Below are 24,708 nucleotides of genomic sequence, written 5' to 3'. Positions count from 1 at the left end.
GACACTTTGCAACATTTGAGGGGTGGTACACTGACCCAAAAGAGTATATCTAGCCTAGGTTTAGCTAGAGAAATTGTCCGACTTGTCCGAATAGCTGACCTGTCACTGACCCAACGCACTCAATAGGTGACTGAATATACAGAGCGCTGCGGAGCACTCTGTCCGAATTTGACCATAGACTAAGGTTTTACTAAACCTTAAGTGCTGGCGGAGCACTTTGCTGGGGAGTTCGCTAACCCAATCGGGGTTCTGACTGATAGCTGCAGAGAGGGTGGAGCGCAGGCGTTGCTTCCGAACTGCGGGTGCTGGTCGTATCCTGGTGGTCCTGTCCTGATCCTAATCTGGGTTTCCTGTCCTGTCCTGAGGTGTCCATACTGCACCTGCTGTCTCATTGATGACTGCTATTTCTTGGGGTATTTCCTGTCCTTAACTGACCCGTGGCCAGGGTTGGTTTTCACACCAGTCTAGGTAAATATCTTGCCGAAAACTCTAAACTGCACCTTTCTATTTTTTCCGTCTTTGCTTCAATAAAGACATACCTTTGCATATGATAATTTTCCATGCTTTTCCGCAACCATTGCATATCATAAAGTTATTTGCATTTACTTTCATAGCGTGTTCCTATGTTACCCTACCTTTTAGAAATCATTTTCTACATTGCAGTTTGCAATTTCCTGATGTGGTCTATAATTTTCTCTTAACATTTAACTGAAGTACTTTACTAGAGTTATATCGTGTTTCACATTACACTCTTACTATAGCTGTTAGGATTCCTAATTTCCCATTCATATTCATGAAAACTGTTTCTATAGTAAAAAATTCCGATTATTGACTGGGTTTTACTGTAAATGTTATGATTTTCCAAAACTGAATTTTAGATAAAGAATCTTAAAACTTCCCAGTTGTCCGTGGTCATTTGATGAAAACATTGAAATCATTTTTATGTTGGGTTTTGTATTTTGCTGCCTTTCCTTTTACAGCTAGCTCCCTGACCCATCGTGGTCATAGGTACCCGTATCGGTGGATGGTAAGTCGGGTACACTAGAAATAGCAGGAAGGGACTCACAATTATTGGTAGTAGATTGTATGGTCATCTGATCAATGTATATGGTGAAATGAAATATATGGGCCCGAAACCTAAGTGGTGAAAATATTGGTCGGGTGACCTGCGATCTCTATCATAATTATGTGGCACTGAGTGGTATTTGGAGTGTATGTTGCGTGCAGTGTAATTATGCGGCGTGTAATTATGTGGCACTGGGCGGTATTTGGAGTGTATGTTGCGTGCAGTGTAATTATGTGGCGTGTAATTATGTGGCACTGAGTGGAATTTTGAGTGTACGTTGCGTTGCGTGCAGTGTAATTATGTGGTGTGTAATTATGTGGCACTGAGTGGTATTTGGAGTGTATGTTGCGTTGAGTGCAGTGTAATTATGTGGCATGTAATTATGTGGCACTGAGTGGTATTTGGAGTGTATGTTGCGTGCAGGGTAAGTATGTGGCGTGTAATTATGTGGCACTGAGTGGTATCTGGAGTGTATGTTGTGTGCAGTGTAATTATGTGGCACTGAGTGATATTTGGAGTGTATGTTGCGTCCAGTTTCATTATGTGGCGTGTAATTATGTGGCACTGAGTGGTATTTGGAGTGCATGTTGCGTTGAGTGTAGTGTAATTATGTGGCGTGTAGTTATGTGGCACTGAGTGGTTTTTGGAGTGTATGTTGCATTGCCTGCAGTGTAATTATGTGGCGTGTAGTTATGTGGCACTGAGCGGTATTTGGAAAGTTAAGTTGAGTGCAGTGTAATTATGTTTGTCTGTAATTATGTGGCACTGAGTGGTATTTGGAGTGTATGTTGCGTGCAGTGTAATTTTGCGGCGTGTAATTATGTGGCACTGGGCAGTATTTGGAGTGTATGTTGCGTGCAGTGTAGCTATGTGGCGTGTAATTATGTGGTACTGAGTGGAATTTGGAGTGTATGTTGCGTTGCGTGCAGTGTAATTATGTGGCGTGTAATTATGTGGCACTGAGTGGTATTTGGAGTGTATGTAGGGTTGAGTGCAGTGTAATTATGTGGCGTGTAATTATGTGGCAAGGAGTGGTATTTGGAGTGTATGTTGCGTGCAGTGTAATTATGTGGCACGGAGCGGTATTTGGAGTGTATGTTGCGTTGCGTGCAGTGTAATTATGTGTGCGTGTAATTATGTGGCACTGAGCGGTATTAGGAGTGTATGTTGCGAGCAGTGTAATTATGTGGCGTGTAATTATGTGGCACTGAGTGGTATTGGGTGGAGTGTCGCACTTGCTCCATGCATTAGAAAGCTCATGTCACAGTTGGGATTAGCTGATACTGATATAGGAAGCTGCACCACATGGAAAGAACTCGCTGCACTCCAGTGGATGCTCCCATAGCTTCACATTCAAAGTGCAGTATGTATAACATAAAAATATGCAAGCCAGTGTCCTTCATAAATACTGGGAAAAGCCGTACAGAAACATAAATAAATGAGAAAACCCATCACTGGGCATTGGACACGGCAGACAACGATCCTTTTTTGAAACACAATGTGCCTTTGTGTTCTTGTGCCATTGCCTTGGGAATGTTCTCTGAGACGAGGGGTGCATGGCAGCGGCGTCGGCTCTAAGGAGGCGGCGGTTGTTAAAATACCCGGATACTGACCGCTTCCAGTCTTGCAGTCCTTGAGCTCAGGCTGCCCACGGCTCGAGATGATTTTGGCTCAGCAGAGGCGGGGATTGTTCGGCAGATGAAGGAAACCTGACATCAGACGGATGGCCCTGTGCGTCCTGCTGGCTCCCCAGTGTTTACCTTGTAGGAGCGAGCGCAGCAAACGTGCACGCGTTGCAATAGAAAGTAAGCCACACGTGCATGTTTTTGGGGGAAAAAGCTGATCAATTACATGAGGTCCTTTCCTAAGCAGCGCATGCGCGCTGCGTAGGCGAGACCTAAAAAGGATAAGCAAAAGCAAGCAGTGTAATTTGAAAGAAGGGAAATGGTGCAAGAATATGTAAGAGGTTGGTATAGTATCCAGGGAGTCAGTGTTGATGCAGAGACAGTGTAGAATAACCTGTGGATCAAGCTATGTAACTCAATTATCAATACACCCGCATTGAAACCTGTCAGATGCTTGGGATAACAATATAACCAGGAAAGACCTGATGACTTGCAAACTCCCTCACAACTATCCAAATTTAAAAAGCCCTTTGACTGGCTGCACACTAGATTTTTCTTGATCAGTTGAGGAGGAACAAAGGCTGATTTCAGCTTTATACAACACTCTGATTAACTAGCAGAAGCTGTTCATGTATCCCTTTGTGAGAACCCGGAAGGCTAACTTATTGAGCCCAGTTACCGAGGAACGCAGTGGTTAAAGGTACTAAAGAATACATGTTGTGTTCAAAGCAAAGTGGTTCACTGTGAACTCATGTATGATCAGTATTATACCATGAAGGTGAAACAACTGAGGTGAAGTGAAGTTCGAGAAGACACCATTCATACAAATTTGAAGTTATCCAAAAATAAAACTCTAGGAAGGAGTACTGAGTGACATCAAAACAATTCTGAGCGATCAAATCCTAGTGTGTCTGGGACTGATTTATGATCACACTATCAAAGGCATGATCCATGCAAATGAAAAATTGCTTTCGAATTCACAATTGCTTATAAACAACCAACTAAAGCAGCACTGTAGAAGAGCAGACTGACCACATGGGTCTAGAAATTCTAACCGTGGAAACCACTACATGTAGAACAGATCCCCTCTGCATAGGACCACTGGGTTCACGTAGCAGCGGATGACTAAATTATGCTACAGGTTAGGATAAATTATGTGCAAAAGTTACATTATTCAGCACATTCTGTAATAGCATTATCTCACTATTTTGTAATAGTTATACACATTGCTGGGTCTAGAACAACATCCCACATCCAAGATGACCGCCCAACACTGTTCCAATTTCAAACAGAGCTGAAAATCCACCTCCATTTGAAGAACACTACATCACAATGCAGTAACAGTACTCTTCTACCCCCAGAACTCAATCAATTGTTGACCGAATGTTTATCTTTGAACAAGTAGTGTTCTGCTGCCTTTTGGCTAGGTTCGCACTGTACACATATATTTCAAAACCTTTTTATTAACAATATCATATCTACATGGTAACGAGATCAAGGGCAAGTGTTGCCCGAAACGCGTCGTTCTGAGGAGCAAATAAAGATCTACATGCCTAAGATTTCCAGTGGTTCATGGTTCTCTGTTCGCACATCGTTGATGTGGAAGTGCTGAGAAACTGGTTTGTTTGTTGAATATATATATATATATATATATATATATATATATATTAATTAATTGTGGGTTTCTAACGCGCTAGAATCGACTCCCGAAGGAGTATCTCTGCGCTATAGACCGCTGGGGAACCCGTCCTGGCTTTCCCTGTGAGATGGTCCCTACTGGGTATCTCCAAGGTGAAACCAGGCATCCCCGGCGTATGTGGGGGGCCATTGTGGAGATGAGGCAAGCTAATGCCCAGAGTTGCAGAGTGTGATCCCTGGTTAGAGTAGGCACCGAGGCGAGAATTATCGAGTCCGCTGACCCTGGTCCACGACCCTGCCGCGTCGGGAATTGAACCCTGGTCCCGGACCGTCCTCTGCTTCCAGGTCTGCCGCCTCTATAAATATATATATATATATATATATATATATATATCAAAACAAAACCCTTTCAGGCACTCTATGCCTGAAAGGGTTTTGTTTTGACTTAATACTGGGTGCTCCCTTGTGTCTGGACAAAGCTATACCTCTCTGAAGAGCTCTAATTAGAGCGAAACACTGTGTCAGGGGTTGCTTTTATTCATTTCAGGTTGGCTTGAGTTGGTATTTTACCAACTCAAAGCTGTAATATTGTGCTTGGAGTGATAAATGGCTTTTGTTATTTGACAGCTCGGCAAGGACTGCACTGTACTAGTCCTATGCTTAAAGACTTTGCTGTTTAAATGGCGAAAGACTTTGTCATTTTCTATCTCGGCATGGATAGCACTGTCTAATCCTATGCTTAAAAACTTTGATAGAAAAACAGACATTTGAGGTGAGCAGATCTAGAGTGTCGCTGGTGTTGAGAGTGCTCTAACAGGAGCTGCTTTCCACCTAAACTGAGACCTACCCAGAGTTCTCTCCTTCTTTTTTGCATAATTTATGCGTCACTCTATGCCTGAAAGGGTTTTGTTTTGACTTAATACTGGGTGCTCCCTTGTGTCTGGACAAAGCTATACCTCTCTGAAGAGCTCTAATTAGAGCGAAACACTGTGTCAGGGGTTGCTTTTATTAATTTCAGGTTGGCTTGAGTTGGTATTTTACCAATTCAAAGCTGTAATATTGTGCCTGGAGTGATAAATGGCTTTTGTTATTTGACAGCTCGGCAAGGACTGCACTGTACTAGTCCTATGCTTAAAGACTTTGCTGTTTAAATGGCGAAAGACTTTGTCACTTTCTATCTCGGCATGGATAGCACTGTCTAATCCTATGCTTAAAAACTTTGATAGAAAAACAGACATTTGAGGTGAGCAGATCTAGAGTGTCGCTGGTGTTGAGAGTGCTCTAACAGGAGCTGCTTTCCACCTAAACTGAGACCTACCCAGAGTTATATTCTTCTTTTTTGCATAATTTATGCGTCACTCTATGCCTGAAAGGGTTTTGTTTTGACTTAATACTGGGTGCTCCCTTGTGTCTGGACAAAGCTATACCTCTCTGAAGAGCTCTAATTAGAGCGAAACACCGTGTCAGGGGTTGCTTTTATTCATTTCAGGTTGGCTTGAGTTGGTATTTTACCAATTCAAAGCTGTAATATTGTGCCTGGAGTGATAAATGGCTTTTGTTATTTGACAGCTCGGCAAGGACTGCACTGTACTAGTCCTATGCTTAAAGACTTTGCTGTTTAAATGGCGAAAGACTTTGTCATTTTCTATCTCGGCATGGATAGCACTGTCTAATCCTATGCTTAAAAACTTTGATAGAAAAACAGACATTTGAGGTGAGCAGATCTAGAGTGTCGTTGGTGTTGAGTGCTCTAACAGGAGCTGCTTTCCACCTAAACTGAGACCTACCCAGAGTTCTCTCCTTCTTTTTTGCATATATATATATATATATATATATATATATATACACACATTACAGTGACTGGTTTACCTTTAGGATTGGTCCTGGTCAAGTACCGATATTAAAAGATTGTCTTAACATTTTAGTTGCAATTACATATGTTTTGCATCTTGTATCCTTTAAGTAGTATGAAATCAAACAAATGTAAAGCAACCAAAGAGAACTGTTTCGATCCCACATTCACCAGATCAAGCTGAAAATGTTATTGACCAGCAAATAAGTTTTCCTCTATGTATTATAAGCCAAACAACACTATTTTTTACAGCACTGGTAGAGTTTTTCATGTTAGAACTTGCATGAATAATGAAGTACAACATTTTCATGACAAAGGAGGTGTAATTATTTGCACCCTGCCTAAATACACCACCCAACAACTGAAAGTTGACTAGCTAACCTTTGCGATGACCCTGCCACTGTGCTGGGCCACGGATGGCGCATTTCTTTCAGTAAATTGTATTCTGTGTGAGCTAAAAGCGTCATTTTGCTGGAACCTGCAAAATAAACTGTAGATAGTAAAATACACTGTGGACTTTTTGAAGCTCTTTCTAAAACTTGAATTGCATACAGTAGTGACCGCAATTTAACGAGTGTAGAAGGGGGGTAAATTAAAATAATATATATATTTTTTAAAACACTTTCCTTCAGGCCGCTCGCTGCCTCTCGCTCCTGGGAAGTAGGAACCAGGAAGCACCCTAGCCAATTACGTTGTTATTGGTCTGAGCACCATGGTTCGGTTCTCACACAGGGAATGAGGGCCTGGGCATGTTCTGCACCCAGGCTGTAATGCAGCCTGGGTGCAGAACATGCAAAGTGCGCATAACTGTTATGGTCAGCCTGAGAGAGCCTGCCAAACAGGTATGTGCACTTTAGAGTGGAGCAACCATTCCTCCTCCTGGCCTCTGCCCTGGCAGTCCAGCCCCGCCCAGATCAGGAAACTGAAAACTAAAATGATAATAACGCTGGGTATTATCATTTTAGTTTTCCTTTAACTACTGCTCACAGAGCTGTGGGGCGATGCTCCTCCGTCTTAGAGGAGGACCCACCCCTGACGGCACAGTTATTGAAGGAATATTTAACCTATCTCAAAAGGTTTGTGCAGACATGTGGAATAATGTTCGACAAAATGCGTATTCAGGAGGCATTTGTGAGTTCTGCTCTCTGTAATTTGTAAACTTTTGTGCTTATGTGACTGACATACTGACTGACTGTTGGGCTCAATGGACAGGCCTTTGATGATCCGTGCTCTGGAGTCCGCTCCATCCTGGAGTGGCCTGGACCACACGAGTCATAATGGCAGTCAGGCCAGGTGAGCATTAAGAGGGAAACATGATGTGCAATAGAGTCCCTGGAGGTGCCGCATTCTCCTCTGTAAGCTGAGTTTGTGAGAAGAGGAAATCTCCTGTGATACCCAGCTGGAACATCTGCTGTGGGGGGCTGAGATCTACCACCCTTCCCGCCTACCGTCCTACATCTGCTAGCCAGTCGCCTGAAGTACCAGACGCAAACAACTCCAACAAGCACAGGAAAGGAGCAGTGGGATATTTGCTGTAAGACAAGCTGAATGGCAACTGTTGAGAGGACTGGACGGAGGAATGAAACAGGGGCAGTTGAGGAGGATAGACATGCAGCCAGTACTTTAAGCGGAATAAAAAAGAAGGATGGGGCTCTAAAACAGATGTGACTTGAGAAGCATTCACATGAGCAATTGCCTATGTAATAATACATGTGAAAGAGCATCCTGCGTTTGACAAACTCATAAATGCGGACTACTTGGACCACACAAATCAAATTCAACAGGATGTTTTATTTAACAGTAGTTTCTATAGCACCTTTATCCAGGAGCAAAAGCAATAAAAAATGTGACTAGGTAGGTTTAAAAGTAAATGGTGATATATTAGTTATTCATTTGAAATAAAATAATGGTTTAGGGCCTGGAACACCAATGGTAGACAACAGTAGCTGCCTGTCACTTTGTCCCTTTGCAACAAAAGGGGCTTGTGGTGGCATTGTTTTGCAACACAAGCACGTGACAGGCAGGAAGGTCGATTTTGTTTTCTTCAGCTGGTGAATGACCGAAATAGAAGACCCAATAGGGCCCTGGTTTAATGTCCATTTTTATTGCCAGGGAGATGATATAGGATGCCCTGACCCACTTACCGCACTGACGCCAGAGGTTAGATAAGGGACTTCATAGTGGTGGTTAATTCAGATGTCATTGGTGATGTCATTGAGGATGTCACTGACCATGTCATGAGTGATGTAATATGTGAGGTCATAAGCAGTGCATTGCAGGGGCACGAGTTATAGTTAGCTCAACTAACTACAACGGCTGAATTTCTCTGGTTTTGTACGGGTGAAATGTCAGCCTAACTATAACGTCTCTGTAACCTTTGTTTTTTTCCGTGAATTTCTAAGGTTTTTTTTAAATGCTAATTCCTAACTATAACGTCCCTTAAACCTGTGTTTTTTTGAGTGAATTTCTATGTTTTTTTTAACTAGCAGAGTGGTGGAGAAAGGGGGCTGGGCCTCCAACCAGTGCTCAGGCATTCTGCTGCGTAGGTCTTACAGGAGGTACCAGGAGGGCTTATGGCCCCAAGGGCCCTCAGGAGTAAAGTGGACTTCATCCCCCAACCAGTAGTGCGCCAGGAGGCGCGTTTACAGAGTGGTGGAGATAGGGGGGCTTGACCTCAGATAACCTCTTAGCAATCCCACTGAGTGGGACTTACTGGAGGTAACAGGAAGGTTCGTTGGCCACCAAGGACGTCCTTGGGGGCCAACTACCCCTCCCATTACCTCCAGTAAGTCCCATACAGCAGGATTATTGAGTTCTGATACTAATCCACACCCCCTTTGTCCACAACTCTGCAAAAGAGCATCCTGGCACGCTCTTGGTTGGGGGATGAAGTCCCCTTTGCTCCTGGGGGTACTTAGGGTCCAACTAGCCTACCTGTTACCTCCAATAAGCGCCACACAGTGGTTACAGGCCACGCCACCTTTCTCCACAACTGTGCAAACGTTCCTCCTGGCGCCCTCTTAGTTGGGGGATTGCAGGCACGAGATCGGGAGGGTTTGCAGATCCTCCACTGCCATATTTGTGTAGCTGAGAAATGTTAACATTTCTCAGGAACTAGTGAACTGATTTACACCATTTAACAAAACTAGTGCTTTCTGGACCAAGAGCTACCCTTTTGCCAAATTTGGTGTAATTCCTTTCAGCAGTTTGGGCTGAAAGTGTGTCTAAAGCTTCCTATGGAAATTAAAATTGAGAAAAAGTGTTACGGGACCCCCCTTTTTCTCGACAACCGCTTGACGAATCACCCCGAAACTTTCAACACAGCAGCTGAAGTGAGCGTACCATTCCGCTTGACGAATCACCCAGAAACTTTCAACACAGCAGCTGAAGTGAGCGTGCCATTGGATTTCAAAATTTAGCGAAGATCTGTCTAACGAAAAACGCTTTTTGAATACAAACAAGGTCCTAACTATAACTACCTACTGGCGACCGCCAGTAGGTAACTAACTAACTAACTAACTAACTAACTAACTAACTAACTAACTAACTAACTAACTAACTAACTAACTAACTAACTAACTAACACACACACACACACACACACACACACACACACACACACACACACACACACACACACACACACACACACACACACACACACACACACACACACACACACACACACACACACACACACACACACACACACACACACACACACACACACACACACACACACACACACACACACACACACACACACACACACACACACACACACACACACACACACACACACACACACACACACACACACACACACACACACACACACACACACACACACACACACACACACACACACACACACACACACACACACACACACACACACACACACACACACACACACACACACACACACACACACACACTCTCACTCACTATGGGACAACAAATATATGTTCTCATGTTTCATTTACTCGTATACTACCCCCTATTACATGTTTGTGAGCAGGCTTCTTTTTGGATCTATATGGTCTCGAACCCTTCTGTGTTTCATTTTTCAGAGTGTCCCTAGGTGTCTGGTCCTTGTGATGATCCACTATGACATCTCATCTAGCACTCTGTATGATTTACACAAATGTGGGACTATGTCATCATTTCTATTCCCGCTCTCTTAGCATCTACAATACTTCTATAAAACTCTATTGGCTTCATTATGTTCCTATACTTTGCATTTCAGATTCTTACTTCAACCCATCTATGTGAGAACATTTTGTTTTAAATTTCCTCTTCTGTTAGAACATTTCCCGGACAATGATGTCTTTCTCAGACTTCCCAACCTTTCTGAATTCCTTTTTATTTTTCCCAACTTTACGTCTAAACTTTGAGATCTTTATGTTGATTTCTTTCCCACCTGAGTGCTAGATTCGTCCTTAACATCCTGCAGTGTGCTTGGTGCCCTTATTGTCTCAATTATCTGACTTCGACTTGAGATTATTCCTTAAACTAACTTTTGTGTTGCTGCTGAGTGTATTTATCATGTTTGTAACCCAGACAAATTTCTCTGTGCTGTCAATCTTATTGCTATATATGGGCATATAATAAACCATCTTCGATCGGTCTGAACTCTTCCAAGAGACTCAGTCAAGCAGTGCCACTGTTTAGGATGGCAGATTCTTTGTGAAATTTCCAATGTACTGGATGCCACAGGAGGAACATTTTAAAACAAGGTACATTACAATAATATATGAATGGTTGAGCATGTTTGAATAATTTATAAATAGCAATTCTATAAATTTGATGCACACCGTCTGCAAAACAGCGTATGGTATGATTCACGAAATGTCTTAAAATCAAGGAGCTAGACTGCCTAACAAATGACAGGCCTAATTTAGGGCGAGCAAGAGACCGACTTCATGATATGAAAGATCTGAGACATTATGTACAACGTTATTAATTTGTCTTTATACTGTTTCAAGTGCCAAAAAGGATGACAAAGGCGAATATAAAATGTTAAAAGATCCAAAATTATAAAACGGAGCTAACCATAGAGTCTTTCCAGATGTGCCGGCTGCTTCTTGTACTCCTCTAGCAACTGGTCAGCCTCTTCTAGAATAGAGCGGTACTCTGGAATTAGGAAGTTTGAGTTACCTTCATGGACTTGCAGCTCCTTTTGGACGAAACACAATAAATAAAATACAGTTTAAGTAAATCAAATGTAATCTAACAAGCAAGTTAAAATGTTTTTTAAGAGTTTCTTGAACTAATGGAAAAACATTTGAGATCATCAAAGAATTGAAATAAAAGTATCCGCCAAGTCAATGCTCAATATATACCTCTATTTACAACATAGAGTAATACCATATTCATTTCAGAACACAACTTCTAAAGGGATAAATCACAAAACAATAACAAAAAATAGCGTGAAAACCAGCCAGTATATTATAAATATTTTATTTGAAACCTCTGACTAATAGTGAATGCACCCAATATAATTTGATGTCCAATATTCTATGAATTATGATCTGATTTACTGTATCAAAACTGCATTTGGTAAACAAAACATACATGAGATGTCCATGATGGTGGTTGATGTGGGATACAGGCTGGAAACATGTGGAAGCAAGAAGCCCACCAATCAATTACAAGAGCAGAAGGTTAGCAGGAGTTCATGCCAACTGATGTGCATTATGGACAAACTAGTACCTATCCAACAACTCGCTCAGCAGCCCCTGTAGCAGATGACCAGTGACCTCTATGGCATACAATTAGCAAGTGTAGCTAAAAGCAGAAGAAACAAGACTCTATTTGTGGAGCAAGGAAGGTTAAAAAGACCAAAGGGTAGGTCAGACAGTTGTGATGGGGATGCAACTCCGTATGAGGTTAACACAGTGCCTGTGTGCCTCCCTCTTATAAATCACTCTGGCAGAATACTAGGTAATTTTATTTTATGGACAAAAACGTGTTAAAAAAGGACAGGGTCCATACTCTAAGACAGAGGTGTATGTCAGACTGAAAGTAAGGTAAAAGTGAATGTACTACTTTGCCAAAACAATTCTTGATACACAATTTAGTGTGCCTGGAGTCCTCTGCTTTGCGCAATCAGTGCAGGTGGCTACAGAGACACTCCGATCCTGTTTCCGCATGAAGGCCTAAGAGTTGCAGGCTCCTGTGCTACTGGGTGTGATCCCGCACATAGGAGCTTAGGAGGCAGATTCTGACAGGTCAATTACTACATCTAACAGTACCACACTGCATAAAGCAAACCCTTGGAGTCCTGCATACAATGTAAGGCGTGTAAAAGGGCTAAGCAAAAGTACAGGAGGAAAACGTTGCTACTGGTAGACATCCACAGGTCAATGGAGTATGCTTTTGTCATCAAACTGATGCTCTTTCTGACAAGTTTGTGGATAGGTTATCTGTAGTAAATTAGTTCACTGGCTCTGATTTAACCAGTGGTTAATGGCAAATCACACTGTCCCTTGATGCAGCAAAGAAATTGGTGTTCTTAATTAGCGAAGGGTTTTAATAGTCCACCACTGCGCCCTTCAGCTTGAAGACCATCCAAGCCACATTCTTGACGCTTGTGTAGCAAATGCTAGCTAATGTTGATGAAGGTATAGTTTCTTACCTGTAACTCCAGTTCTCTTGTAGGGGTATTTCCATGATAGTCATAAGTGTTGAATAGTCCCGCCCATCTGTGGGGACCCCGAAGCACTTTATCCAATATAACTTCTTAAGTGCTGGAGTTCGCCTTTCTTCGGAAAGGCCTTGAAAAGTCTCGTCAGAAAGTCATAATGCAGCCTAAGGACCAGGCTAGTATGGCAAGAATTCTTCATCTTGGAGACTGTAAAGAAATATGCACCCAGTACATGAAAAAAGTCTTTGTAAGGGCACAAAAGAAGAACGTTCACAAACCCTTTTCCTAGGAGAGAAAACAGAGATGAAGAAGTGCAGGGCAATGTAGCCCAAAGGCTGCCATTCTAAGGCAAGAAAAAAGAGACTGTTCTTTTAAGAGCAGATAGACCTCCAATATCCCATCATGCGTAGTCAGAGACAGTTACCTCAGTTCTTTTTGAAGGCTGTACTGGCTGATTAATAGTGGAGCATGAAAGTGTCCTTCAACTCCACCGGGGAGGATGAAAGGTTGCTTATGACTATCATGGAAATACCCCTACGGGAGAACTGGAGTTACAGGTAAGAAACGATACCTTCTCTCGTATGGGATTTCCATGTATAGTCATAAGTGTTGAATAGAAAAGCAAGCTCATCTCCACTGAAGTGGTGGAGTCGACAGAAAGCAATAAGTATGGACATCGCTAGGCAGAGAGATTTCTGAGGGATGCCTGTCCTACTTGAGCATCTGCCCTAGCATCTGTGTCAAGGCAGTAGTGTCTAGTGAATGTTTGGACTGATCTCCAAGTAGCTGCCTTACAAATATCCACCAAAGGAATATTCTTCATCAAGGCTGCAGTAGCTGCCTTGCCTCTATTAGAGTGTGCTTTGGGCTTACCTGTAAGATATTTATTAGCTAGCTGATAACAGCAGAGGGTGCAAGAGACGATCAACCTGGAGACTGACTGTTTGGAGGTAGCAAAACCTGTGCAAACTGGGCCCTAATTGATAAGTAGCTGTTGCGATTTACGAATGGACTTGGTTTTGTCCAAATAGAATTTTAACACCCTCTTTATATCCAGCGAGTGGAGGGCTCTCTCAGCTGGAGAAGAAGGATTTTGAAAGAACGTTGGTTAAGCAATCATCTAATTTACATGGAAATCTGAGATCACTTTAGGTAGGTATTTGGGATGGGTACGCAACACCACTTGGAAGAGTGAAAGACTGTGTCTGGCTCATGAGAGCAAAGGGCCTGGATCTCACTAACTCTCCTAGCTGAAGTTGTAGCCACAGGGAAGTCAGTTTTCCATGTGAGATGCTGAAGAGAAACCTTGTGAATAGGTTCAATGGTTGGAAGCATGAGGCGAGAAAGCACTACATTAAGCTCCCATGGAGGAGTGGGACATCTAATGGGAGGATAAACCTTCTTCAACCCCTCTAGGAAATGTTTAATAACTAGAATCCTAAAGAAAGAGATTTGTGAAGGACTTTTCCTTTATGCCTTGAGTGCAGACAGGTGGACTCTGATTGAAGAATATTGTAGGCCAGATTTAGCCAGGTGTAATAAACACGGAGAATGACCTCCTCCTGGCAAGAGGTGGAATCAATTTGCCTGGAGGAGCACCAAATGCAAAATCTTCTCCATCTAAAGGCATAAGTAGATTGTGTAGATGGTCGCTTTGCTTCTTTTAGAATGTCCAGACAGTCCTGAGGTAGGTTTAGATGACCATACTGCACTATCTCAAGAGCCATGCTACCAAACTAAAGGAGGAGAGGTTGGGGTGTAGCAGTTGACCTCTGAACTTCGTTAGAAGGTCCGGCCTGCATGGCAGCCTGAGATGTGGACGGAAAGACCAGCGAAGAGGTCCGGAATCCACAGTTGTCACAGCCATTCTGTGGCGATGAGGATCATCTTGGCTGTGCTGTTGTCAATTTGTGCAGGATTGCCGGTATCAGCGGTATTGGGGAAAAAGCATAAAGAAATTTGTTGGAGGTGTCGATCCATAGGGCATTCCCTGGTGACCTTCGGTGGTAAAATCTGGTGGCAAAGTCGTGGCATTTTTTTCCCCGCTGTGGCAAAAAGGTGTGACCCACAAGCTGAAGATATCTTGTATGACCTCTTCGTTCAGCACCCACTCGTGGTTTTCGCCAAGAACCCCGCTGAGCGCATCTAACTGGATGTTCTGCACACCTGGCAGGGGAGCGGCTATCAGTCTCAAGTTCATGGAAAGGAGCAAGTGCCAGATTGATTGAGCTTCTTGTGACAGGGCGCTGGACCATGACCCCCCCCCCTGCTTGTTCAGGTAGTACATGGTGGTTGTATTGTTTGTCTGAACAGGCAGGGTGGTGGTTGTGAACGAAGGATGAACGGCCTTGAGTGCCAGGTGAACTGCACAGAGTTCCAGAAGGTTGATATGGTAGGTCTGTTCTCTCAAGGACCATATTCCTTTAATCTGCAGGTGATCCATGTGGGCTCCCCACTCAGCAGCGGGCCATCCGTCACAATGGTCTGGGTTGATTCCCGCTGGTGAAAAGACATTCCCGTCAGGAGATTTTTCAGGGAACACCACCACTAAAGTGATTCCACAGCATCAGTGGATAGGATGATCTTGTCTTCCCAGTTCCCTGACAACTGGTTCCACTAGTCCTCCAAGCACTCCTGGAGGAGGTGTATGTGGAGGCGAGCTGTGGGAGACAGAAATATGCAGGAGGCCATCGAGCTGAGGAGCGAGCAGACTCTGCAGACTGATGGGCGGCCATCCACTGGAGGTTGATACATTTCTGTAGAATGGTTAACTGTTGTTCCTCCGAAGGAAACACCTTTTCTTGTAAAGTGTCGATGGTAGTTCCTAAGTAATGCAATGTCTGGACTGGTGTTGACATGGATTTTTGAACATTCATGTGAAGACCCAAGGGGCCCTGAAGCAGATTGTAAACCCATTGGAAATGTTCTTGGGCTTCTGCGAAGGTGGAGGCCTTGAACAGCCAGTCGTCCAGATAAGGATAGACAAAGATTCTGTGTTTTCGTACGTGCGCTGCCACCACCGCCATGCATTAAAAAAAATCCAGGGAGCTGACCTGAGGCCGAATGGTAGAACAGCCTATTGGTAGTGGTTCCATGACGAAGCTGAGGAATTTCCAATGTAATTTTGCAATGGGAATATGAAAATAAGCGTTGTGTAGATCTATTGAACAGAGCCAGTCTCCCTGTTGAAGTTGAGGGTAAATTTGATGCAAAGCCAGCATCCTGAATTTTTCTTTTCAGATCCACTTGTTTGCGATTCGGAGGTCGAGAATAGGCATGAAGTCATGTCTGCCCTTCTTTGGTACGAGGAAGTATCTGGAGTAAATACTGTGAACTTGTTGGTTTTGAGGGACTGATTCCAAAGCTTTCTTGTGGCATAGCTTGTTGACTTCCTCTTGTTAAAGCTCGAGACGGGACATCGAAAACCTCAGTGGAATGGCTGGTAGTGGCCAGTGAATCTGAGACGATAACCGTGTTTGACAATATGCAAGACCAAGGCGTCTGTTGCTATGCGTTTCCACTCTGCCATGTAATTTGCAATACTTCCCCCTACCGGAATGGGTAACGGAAGAGGGGGAAGTAAGGATTCAGGGTTTTGATGCCGCAGGTTGTCGGCCTCCCTAGCTAGCTTGTTGGGAGGTATGTCCCCTTTGATGTGGGACTAGTAGGGCAGTTGATAATGTTGTTACCCGCCGGACTGCCATTGAGGGGTTTGAACACTCTGTGAAGGGAAACTACGTGGTAGGGGAGGAATGAACGTCATTGTTCTTTAGATTTCTGTAATCCCACTGCTTTTAAAGTATCTATTTCGGTCTTCATTCTGGCCCTTTCATTTTCGGCGTGCGAGCAGAAGAGAGTGGAGCCCGAAAAAAGCATCTTGAAGACGTAGCGGAGTGTCCAGCTTCAGAGATGTCAATCGAAGACATGCATGTCTACATAAGGAGACCCTGTTACAAGTAACTGTGGGCAGCTAAAATCAATGAATCCGCTGCCACACTGATGACTTGGTTGGAGACCATAGCTCCCTACTAGACAATTTTAGTAGGTGATCCGTGAAGTGGAAAATAGAATCTCATAAGACATGGTCCTACCTTCCTAGGAGGGCTGTGGCTCTGGCTGCTTTCATGGACGTAGACGCCATAATGCAAACTTTGCGTCCCGACGTCCCTATCAGGAGGACAAGTAGCAGTTGGTGATGTAGCGTGGGATTTTCATGCAGCCAATATCACCACTGAGTCCGGTGGAGGGTCGGCATGCAAGCACAGCGGATCTTGTTCCGTGGCAGATATTTCTTCTGGAGCCTCGATGGGCCTGATTTTGCCACAGCTGGAGTGAGGAACAATTCCATGGCTGGATCAAGAAGACCCAGCACTACTGGGAGCAAAGGTCTTGAGGCCGTGCGCCGATGAAGAGTTTCAAAGATCACGGAAGTTGATGGAGTGGGAACCGCCATAGGTACAATCAATTTAGATGCTCCTTGAACCAGGACCTCCTAAAAGGTGTTGATATCCTCAATTGGTGATGACCGAGGTTGAGGTGAGTCCGACAAGGTAGAAGAGTATCCCCTGGTAGAAGAGGACGTATCCCTATGGTGATGGTGGCGAGAACGCGATCTTGACCTGTGATGAGAACGGCGATTCGACAGTGTGTGGCGGATGTACTGTCAACGGCGAGAGCGAAGGCGTGTCCTTGAGGGTGAGCTCCTAGGCACCAATGGGATAGGAACCTGGGGTGGAAGAGCTGGTACAGGTAGAGCTGGTGGTAGTAATATTGGACGTGGAGGTGTCGGCAGAGAAGGCAGAGCTGGTAGCGCCGGCGGTGGGGGTGCTGTTGGAGCAGATTAGTCCAGTTGAGAAGACACTGGAATGGAAGAAGAAGGTACCTCTACCAGGAATGGAGATCTGGAATGAGAATCAGATGAGGAGTAGATTCCTCTTCTTTTGGAGGGTTTTCGCTGTCTCCTCAATGTCAATCCTCTTCTCGGCGTCGACCTCCGTTGTCATCCACTGGTTTTTGATGACTATCTGCTTCTCGACGTTGACCCCTGTCGACGTAGGTTACTCGATGCCAAGCAGCTTCTGGACATCGATCACTCGCGTCATCTCTTGGCTCTCGAATTCGACCACCTACTTCTCGGTGATGACGAGTTGGAATCCCTTGACGTCAACACAAGTCTTGACATTGGCTGTTGGCGCGAAGCAGTTCTCAACGTCGCTCGAATGCTTCTTGACGTCGAGTGTCGATGTTTGTACTGTGTTGAGCCAGTCAATGACGGCAAGCAAGTCGGCGCCAAACCTCCTCTCGGCGTAGACCGCCTTGGCCAGGACCGATAGTGTTTTCTGCCTGAAAAACGCCTCTCAGACATCCCATGTCCACTGTAGGTTGAGGGAAGAGCTCTGGTGGAAGAGTTACCGCCCCCTTGCTCAGAGGTCCCATTGGCTTCTTGCTGTTTTCTTCTTTCTTCCCTTCCCTGCAGGCGAATCCACACCCGGTCATGCAGGGTTCAGCTGGAGAAGGTCTTGCAGATTACACAGGAAGATGAGAAGATGGTAGACAAATAATACAGACCTCGTAGGGTTCTGTTTTTGCCTTTTTCCTGCTCCAGCGAGGACATTTGTCAAAAATAGATGACATTTTAAATAGGAAAAAAATCCCTTTCCTGGCAGGAAAACACTTCACTCCACAGAGAAAGACAAAAGACGTCGAGTGAAGGAAAAAACACTGAATTTTGAAGTACTATATTGAAGAAAAAAAACTAAAAAGATAGAGTTCAATGCTCCAAGGTTCCTGTCAGCAGGAGCCGGAAAAAAGAACTGAGGTAACTGCTTCTGGCTGAGCATGATGGGATATTGGAGGTCTCTCTGCTCTTAAAGGCACAGTCTCTTTTTTCTTCACTTATAATGCCAGCCTTTAGGCTTCATTGCCCTACACTTCATCTCTGTTTTCTCTCCTACGAAAAGGGTTTGTGAAGGTTCTTTTTCTGTGCCCTCACAAAGAACTTTTTCATGTACTGGGCGCATATTTCTTTACAGTCTCCAAGATGAAGAAGTCTGGCCATTGTAGCCTGGTCCTTAGGCTGCATTATGACTTTAAGTGACTTTTCAAGGCCTTCCCGAAGAAAGGCTATCCCCATCACATAAGAAGTTATATTGGATAAAGTGCTCCAGGGTTTCCGCAGATGGGCGGGACTATTCAACGCTTATGACTATACATGGAAATCCCCTATGAGAGAATTCTGTATTGCCTATTTAGGTGACTTATCAGTCTTCAGTAATAGATGAAAATGTTTACTGAGTCACAAAAGGATTAAAACAGCAACAAAGTGCCAGACTGGTCAGGATTCTGTTGTCATTTTTGCTACCAAGGTGGGCAGTGGCAGAATCAGACCCCTGAAGCCCGAAGACCATGTTGTGCTGGACTGGGAGGTACCCCAACTGAAACCCAAGCAAGACCTAGAAAATGTCTCACTTTGTATTTTTCCAACTTTGTGGCTTAATATGGCGCCATAATTTCCACATTTAAAGCCCCAGAACTCAAAGAACTGGTTATGGTTATGTAGACAGAATGCATTTGAAGAACCAAGGCTAGTTTTAGCCTCCGTACTGAAAAGTTTTAATTGAAGTCAGCCGCTCATTGCACAAGCCAAGAGGAGGATAAGAGGCATCCAGTGGCCTTCATCAGTTGCAAGCTTTTATTCAGGTAACAGTAAGGGGCTAGAATTAAGAAAGAGTGCTCTGCACTGTGGTGGCTCAAGGCATTGAAGGCCTTAATTGTTCAAGTAAAATTTAGATGCCACAGGAACCATAATCACCACTAGCTTCTCAAGGAATAGAAAGGCAAAAATGGCAAATCTTGGTGGAGGACACATACACAGACTGAGTTGCCCAGAGAGCCATGATATTCCTGCAGCCTATTTAGCCTGTATAAAGATCAATGACAGAGACTGAAAATTGCTAGACCGTGGAGCTGCAACATTTTCATGCTTACATTTTGGTCAGCCTGCATCCTCCCTACCTGCCTGCCCCAGAACCATGGTTTTCTGGATTCCTGTTGTTGGCAAATGGTCATGAGGTTTCTGGAAATGCTAAACCGTCTTTCTAGCAGTTATGGTACTGTCGTTTTTATGGTAATTTTCCATTTGGGATTGATAAAGCCTGGTGATGCGGAATGTGACCATTTTCAGGCAGGTACAAAGCATTGGTACTTTTATTGACAGATGTTGCTCTAGATTTAAAGGAAAATATTTATTAAGTGACATATTTCTTTCTCCTTCTTTTTGTTCTTTACTGTTTCCATTTGTTCTTTTTACAAAATGTATATGTAGTTCATATTGTTAATATTTTAGAACTAGTAATTCATTACAGTATGTGCTGCGTATGATAATGATACTGATAATAACGACATGTTAATAATTATCATTATAATATTAACAAACATTTTCAAACGTAAAGATGCATCTTAGATTTCTTTAGGTTACATATCTGCTTATCATGAAAGAAGTTGTTAATATTGTTCTAAGTTATTCTGACCTATAAAATAATTTCACTTGGGCTCTATAGAGTAGCTCTTATCCTCTAATCATACTAAGATACAGCTGTAGATAACTTTGGCCATTAATTTTATTAGCGGATCAATTAGGGAAATTGGTCAACACTTACTAGGGATTGATGCGTCCGCTCTATTGACAGCAACTATTAAAGCAGTCTCCCAAGCATCAGTTGCATTTCTGGACTCAATAACCATATTAATAACTTTCAGAACAAATGGGCCCCAGCAGTAAAAGTCATCTACCATTAGGTATGAACCATCGCTCGTCTTTGAAGATGCAGCATCAACTGTACATTGAATTTCTTACGTCTTATTTACTTTGTCATCTAGTTGAGTTTCTGCCTCCTATCACCTCCTACAGATAACCTTGCCCGCTTCCCCCTGGAAAGCCAAGAGCTTTAAGGATGTAACCTGATTATCCAATAGGAATCCAATGGACACCGTTGGTCTACCAGAGACTCGGTCAAGTGACCACTGACTGTTGCAGACCCCCAAGAAAAGGCTTTACATTAAGTCCAATCAACTCCTGAGTCAGCGGTTCCTTCCCCAATATCTGCATGAAATCTGGAGGACAGATCACTATTCTTTACCCTCTCTGACCAGAGCACCCCTGTTTCTGCAGACAATGATTTTAATCCATATTTTAGTTTATTTCAGCCATTGATTATCCCTCAAACAGCATACATTTGTAGTAAAACAGGTTATGCGGGTCCTCCTATCTGGCTCTATACGCACAGCCCATCTTTGTGAAGGCTGACTGCTGCCTTCATGTACATGTCATGGGAAGTTCAATAAGTCTAAGGACTTTGCATCACTCTGCATGTCCTGCCTTTCATATACAGAGACTCCTGCGCTGGGGGATCCTCCATGCCTGACCAACCCATGGATGCCTCTACACTCTGGTAAATTGTGGACAGGGCTCACACAGGAAAGTGCTCTGCTTACTAGACCTCAATCTGTCTTCCTTAATTTCTCAGCATGGTTAGTGCTACTCTTTTGAGTCGCCAGCTCTTCTCCTTGAATGTGCTTGAATTTAACTCCGGGTGCATAGCCCAATTCATAATTTTGAGGGTCTCAAGTCACCTTGCCATATTACATTTATGCATACAAACAGAATTGTAGTGCCCACATAAGATTACTTGGCTACTAATCCTCACAAAAACGGCCAGGATCTACAGTGCATCTCCTTTCCCCACAAGGAGATCCTTTATCAAAAGGAGCCAAATGTAATCCAGAATAAGAGCATAGAAACAAACTGCAATGCACTCTATCTTTTCCATTGACCAGCTGACCATGCCTCTGCCAGAAGAGTAGTATTTAACAATAGCGTATGTTGTATGGTTCCGAAGTTTTCTTCTTAGGTTTTCTTCAGAATCATGGATAATCTGATTAGTCAACATTCATTGTAGTCAGAATACAATGTAAGGGCCAGTGAAGAAAGAAATATATACCTACTTTTAAACCATCAATTAACTGCACTTTTTTGGCTAACAAAAGCTGGTACTCCAGTTTTGGATGGATCATCTTTAAAGTGTGACTTACAGAGTCCTCGTTTATATCTGGACAAAACAGAAAGGATAGAAACACTTTTTAATCCAAAAACTGTAATACATTTCACATACGGTAGAAAAAATGAAATCGAAAGGCAATTACAAAGCCATCCATACCATAGGTAATATTAAGATTCACTTTTCTTTTTGTGGCTTCTTTAGAGAGTACATCTTTAAGAATTGATATTGTTGAGATGTTTTCTGATTTGAAAAAGCCCTCTCCTTTCCTAAAAAACAGAAGTTAAAAAAATAAGTGCCTTGTGTAATAACAGAATACTTAGAATTCATACCAATCATTATCCCTCATAAGCCTGTTATACACTATACATTTTCAAATGTTTAGCTCTGTTTGGGTATATATTATGCTAAAAATCAGCAGAGTATCCAAGCACCTGAGAGTGAGAGGTCGGATGGATCATAAATCAGGACAATTAAGAATTAGATTTTAGATAAATAAATGTGTCAGAAATTAACTAGGAAACAGTGGAAGGATAAACTATGAAATGAGATGCCATGTTGGAGAGGATTTCAGATTTTGGCAAGCTGACCTCTGAACAGCCATACTTCGGTCATAGATTTTTTTGAACAAGGGAACCAATGGGAATTGCTTTTTTGCCGAATTAATGCTAAAACTGACCCTATTAACCCGATAAATGGGGAACAGCGAGTAGAAAAACTGGCCTCTGAAGCTTCAGGGACCCTTGGGACTCAGTGTGTGTTGGTTCTCTATTACACCTAGCCCACAGTGGCGTCCCACGAGGATTTTAGAATACTAGTAACGTTTGGATTACATCCCTAAGTGAAAACTGGTGAATGGAAACTCAGTCACCACTTCATCGCCGGATCTTTGCGAGCACATGTGACTTCACTTGGGGTAGGCTCTCTGTTGTTCGGGTGAGGAGTTTTATGGGTTCCAGAATGTTTGTGTGAAACTCAGCAGCTTAGGTGTCACCCTACTAAGTTATTCTGTGTGGTGCCCTAGGTTGCATCAGAACCTGCAACAGTGACCATAAGCTGATATTAGAGAAAATCTATCACCTAGTGCAAAGGAGTGACAACAACATTTTTGGATTCTATCTCAGCCCCATAAAGGCGCTAGCATTTGTTTTATTCTTTATTTGTTTATTCTAATTGTAACTATTGTATTTAACTACCTGTTAAAAAAATACTTTTTCTTCTTGAGATAAAGTACTGAGTGAACACTGAAGTTATTGGTTGGTAGTTTCTGAGTCCCTTTACCTCCCAGAGTAAGCCTTAAATACTTGCCCCTTGTTACCCTGAGAGAGTCAAATGCACGAATGGAGTAACTCAGATACTCAGCTGCAGTGCAATTGTATGTATGCAATGGGATCCCAGTGAGAAAGAACATTACTCATGAAGATACTGAACAGTAACCACGAATGTCTCAGGAGCCCAAGAAAATGGGTTGCCATAGAAAAATATACCTATTGAAGATCTGCCATAGTGAGTCAGTATCCAATCTTAGGGGAGGCTGGACTTTGCATTAAGATCACCATGGTGAACTTCTGCTTGGACAGATGGAGAATGAGGAAAAAGGTTGCACAATCCTCCAATCATCTTTTCTACAGCAAAGAAAATGAAAAAGAAGCTCTCAGGTACATTCTCTGGGAGCACCTTTCTCGCCCGAGGCCAAGAATTTCTCAATGCAAAAAGAACAATTGATGGACAAAATGCAGAACAATGTCATACATTCACCTCCGTACAGAGATCTGGGCCTAAATCCATTGTTTTTTTGCTCACCATAATTTCTCAATGCCCGACAAACTAAATGTAGGTAGGGAAGAGAAACTGTATTCCTGGCTCTGTGGTGATAAATCCATATTTTTGAAAGTACAAAGAAGTCTTATCATCTTTTACAGCAAGGGGAGCCAACATGAGATTTTCTTTTTTTTGCACAGGCAGCAAGGCAAAAGTAAGCTATACTTTTTGGACTTGTGTGTCTCAGGAAGTAGATAAAGTCCATGTCACAGAAACTGGGGTGTTTCATTTGCTTACCAGTTGTCCCACCTTCTATGAAGTCTTACAGCTGTGAAAGATACAAAATCCATCAAATTTACATATTAATCTGTTCTAGCTGGACGAGCTAGCCAAAATTGCTAACAGTTTGCAGGGTGCTGGCCTGACTCAGTTTTATCCTACAGGCTGTTGGCTTTTGACAACCTCATCTTTTTTTGTAAACAGATTTTTATTGAATTTACTGATAGTCAACAAAGTAGATTAGCATTGGAAGTTACTTACTTTAAGCTATATTCCACAATGGTCTACAGGTATATGCCTTCTATATTCAGAGTTCCCATTTGTGTGACCCAGCACCTTTATTCTCAATAACCCCCTAGGAAGGTGATATTAATTGATGTAAGATCAGTGCAATCGTTCAGTCCTTTTAGATCCTGTATTCACTACTAAACTTTATAAACCAACCCCAACAGTTCCCCCCAGGCGTGTCACGTGTAGCCAAACTTCTATCTAGCTAATCTGAGGATAATCTACTGCTGGTTGTATTGGCTACTGGTATGGTTCTCAACTCGTATCCGGACTACTAGAGGGGATATAACAGTCGTGTGCCCACTGCTTTGATAAAGTTTAGTACCCAGGGTTCAGCCATCGTCATCAGGGGCCCCTCCCACTTGGTCCTCATCTCCCATATTCTCCGGGTTCTTCAACAAGTCCAGCAACCCTGCCCATGGCCTAGCTGTCTCCAGTGCCTTTTCACTCCCCGTCCTCTTAGCTGTTTGCAATCTAACGGTACCCTCACACTC

General features: G+C 43.1%; 1 protein-coding gene across 1 annotated transcript in view; it reads right to left on the bottom strand.

Annotated features, from left to right (window-relative positions):
- The window catches only part of BBS7 (Bardet-Biedl syndrome 7), a 388,515-nt gene that overhangs the window by 35,794 nt on the left and 328,013 nt on the right, over positions 1-24,708 (bottom strand). The window contains exons 16-18 of the mRNA XM_078676844.1: positions 22,046-22,155; positions 21,834-21,937; positions 11,237-11,360 (exon numbers count right to left, since the gene is read on the bottom strand). Of these exons, the coding sequence (XP_078532970.1) occupies positions 11,237-11,360; positions 21,834-21,937; positions 22,046-22,155 (338 nt within the window). The remainder of the gene's footprint in view (positions 1-11,236; positions 11,361-21,833; positions 21,938-22,045; positions 22,156-24,708) is intronic.

The sequence above is a fragment of the Lissotriton helveticus genome, chromosome 2_1 (genome assembly GCF_964261635.1).
Source record: "Lissotriton helveticus chromosome 2_1, aLisHel1.1, whole genome shotgun sequence".
Taxonomy (NCBI): domain Eukaryota; kingdom Metazoa; phylum Chordata; class Amphibia; order Caudata; family Salamandridae; genus Lissotriton; species Lissotriton helveticus.
Note: the sequence above shows the minus strand (reverse complement) of the source record. Positions and strands in the feature narration are given on the sequence as shown.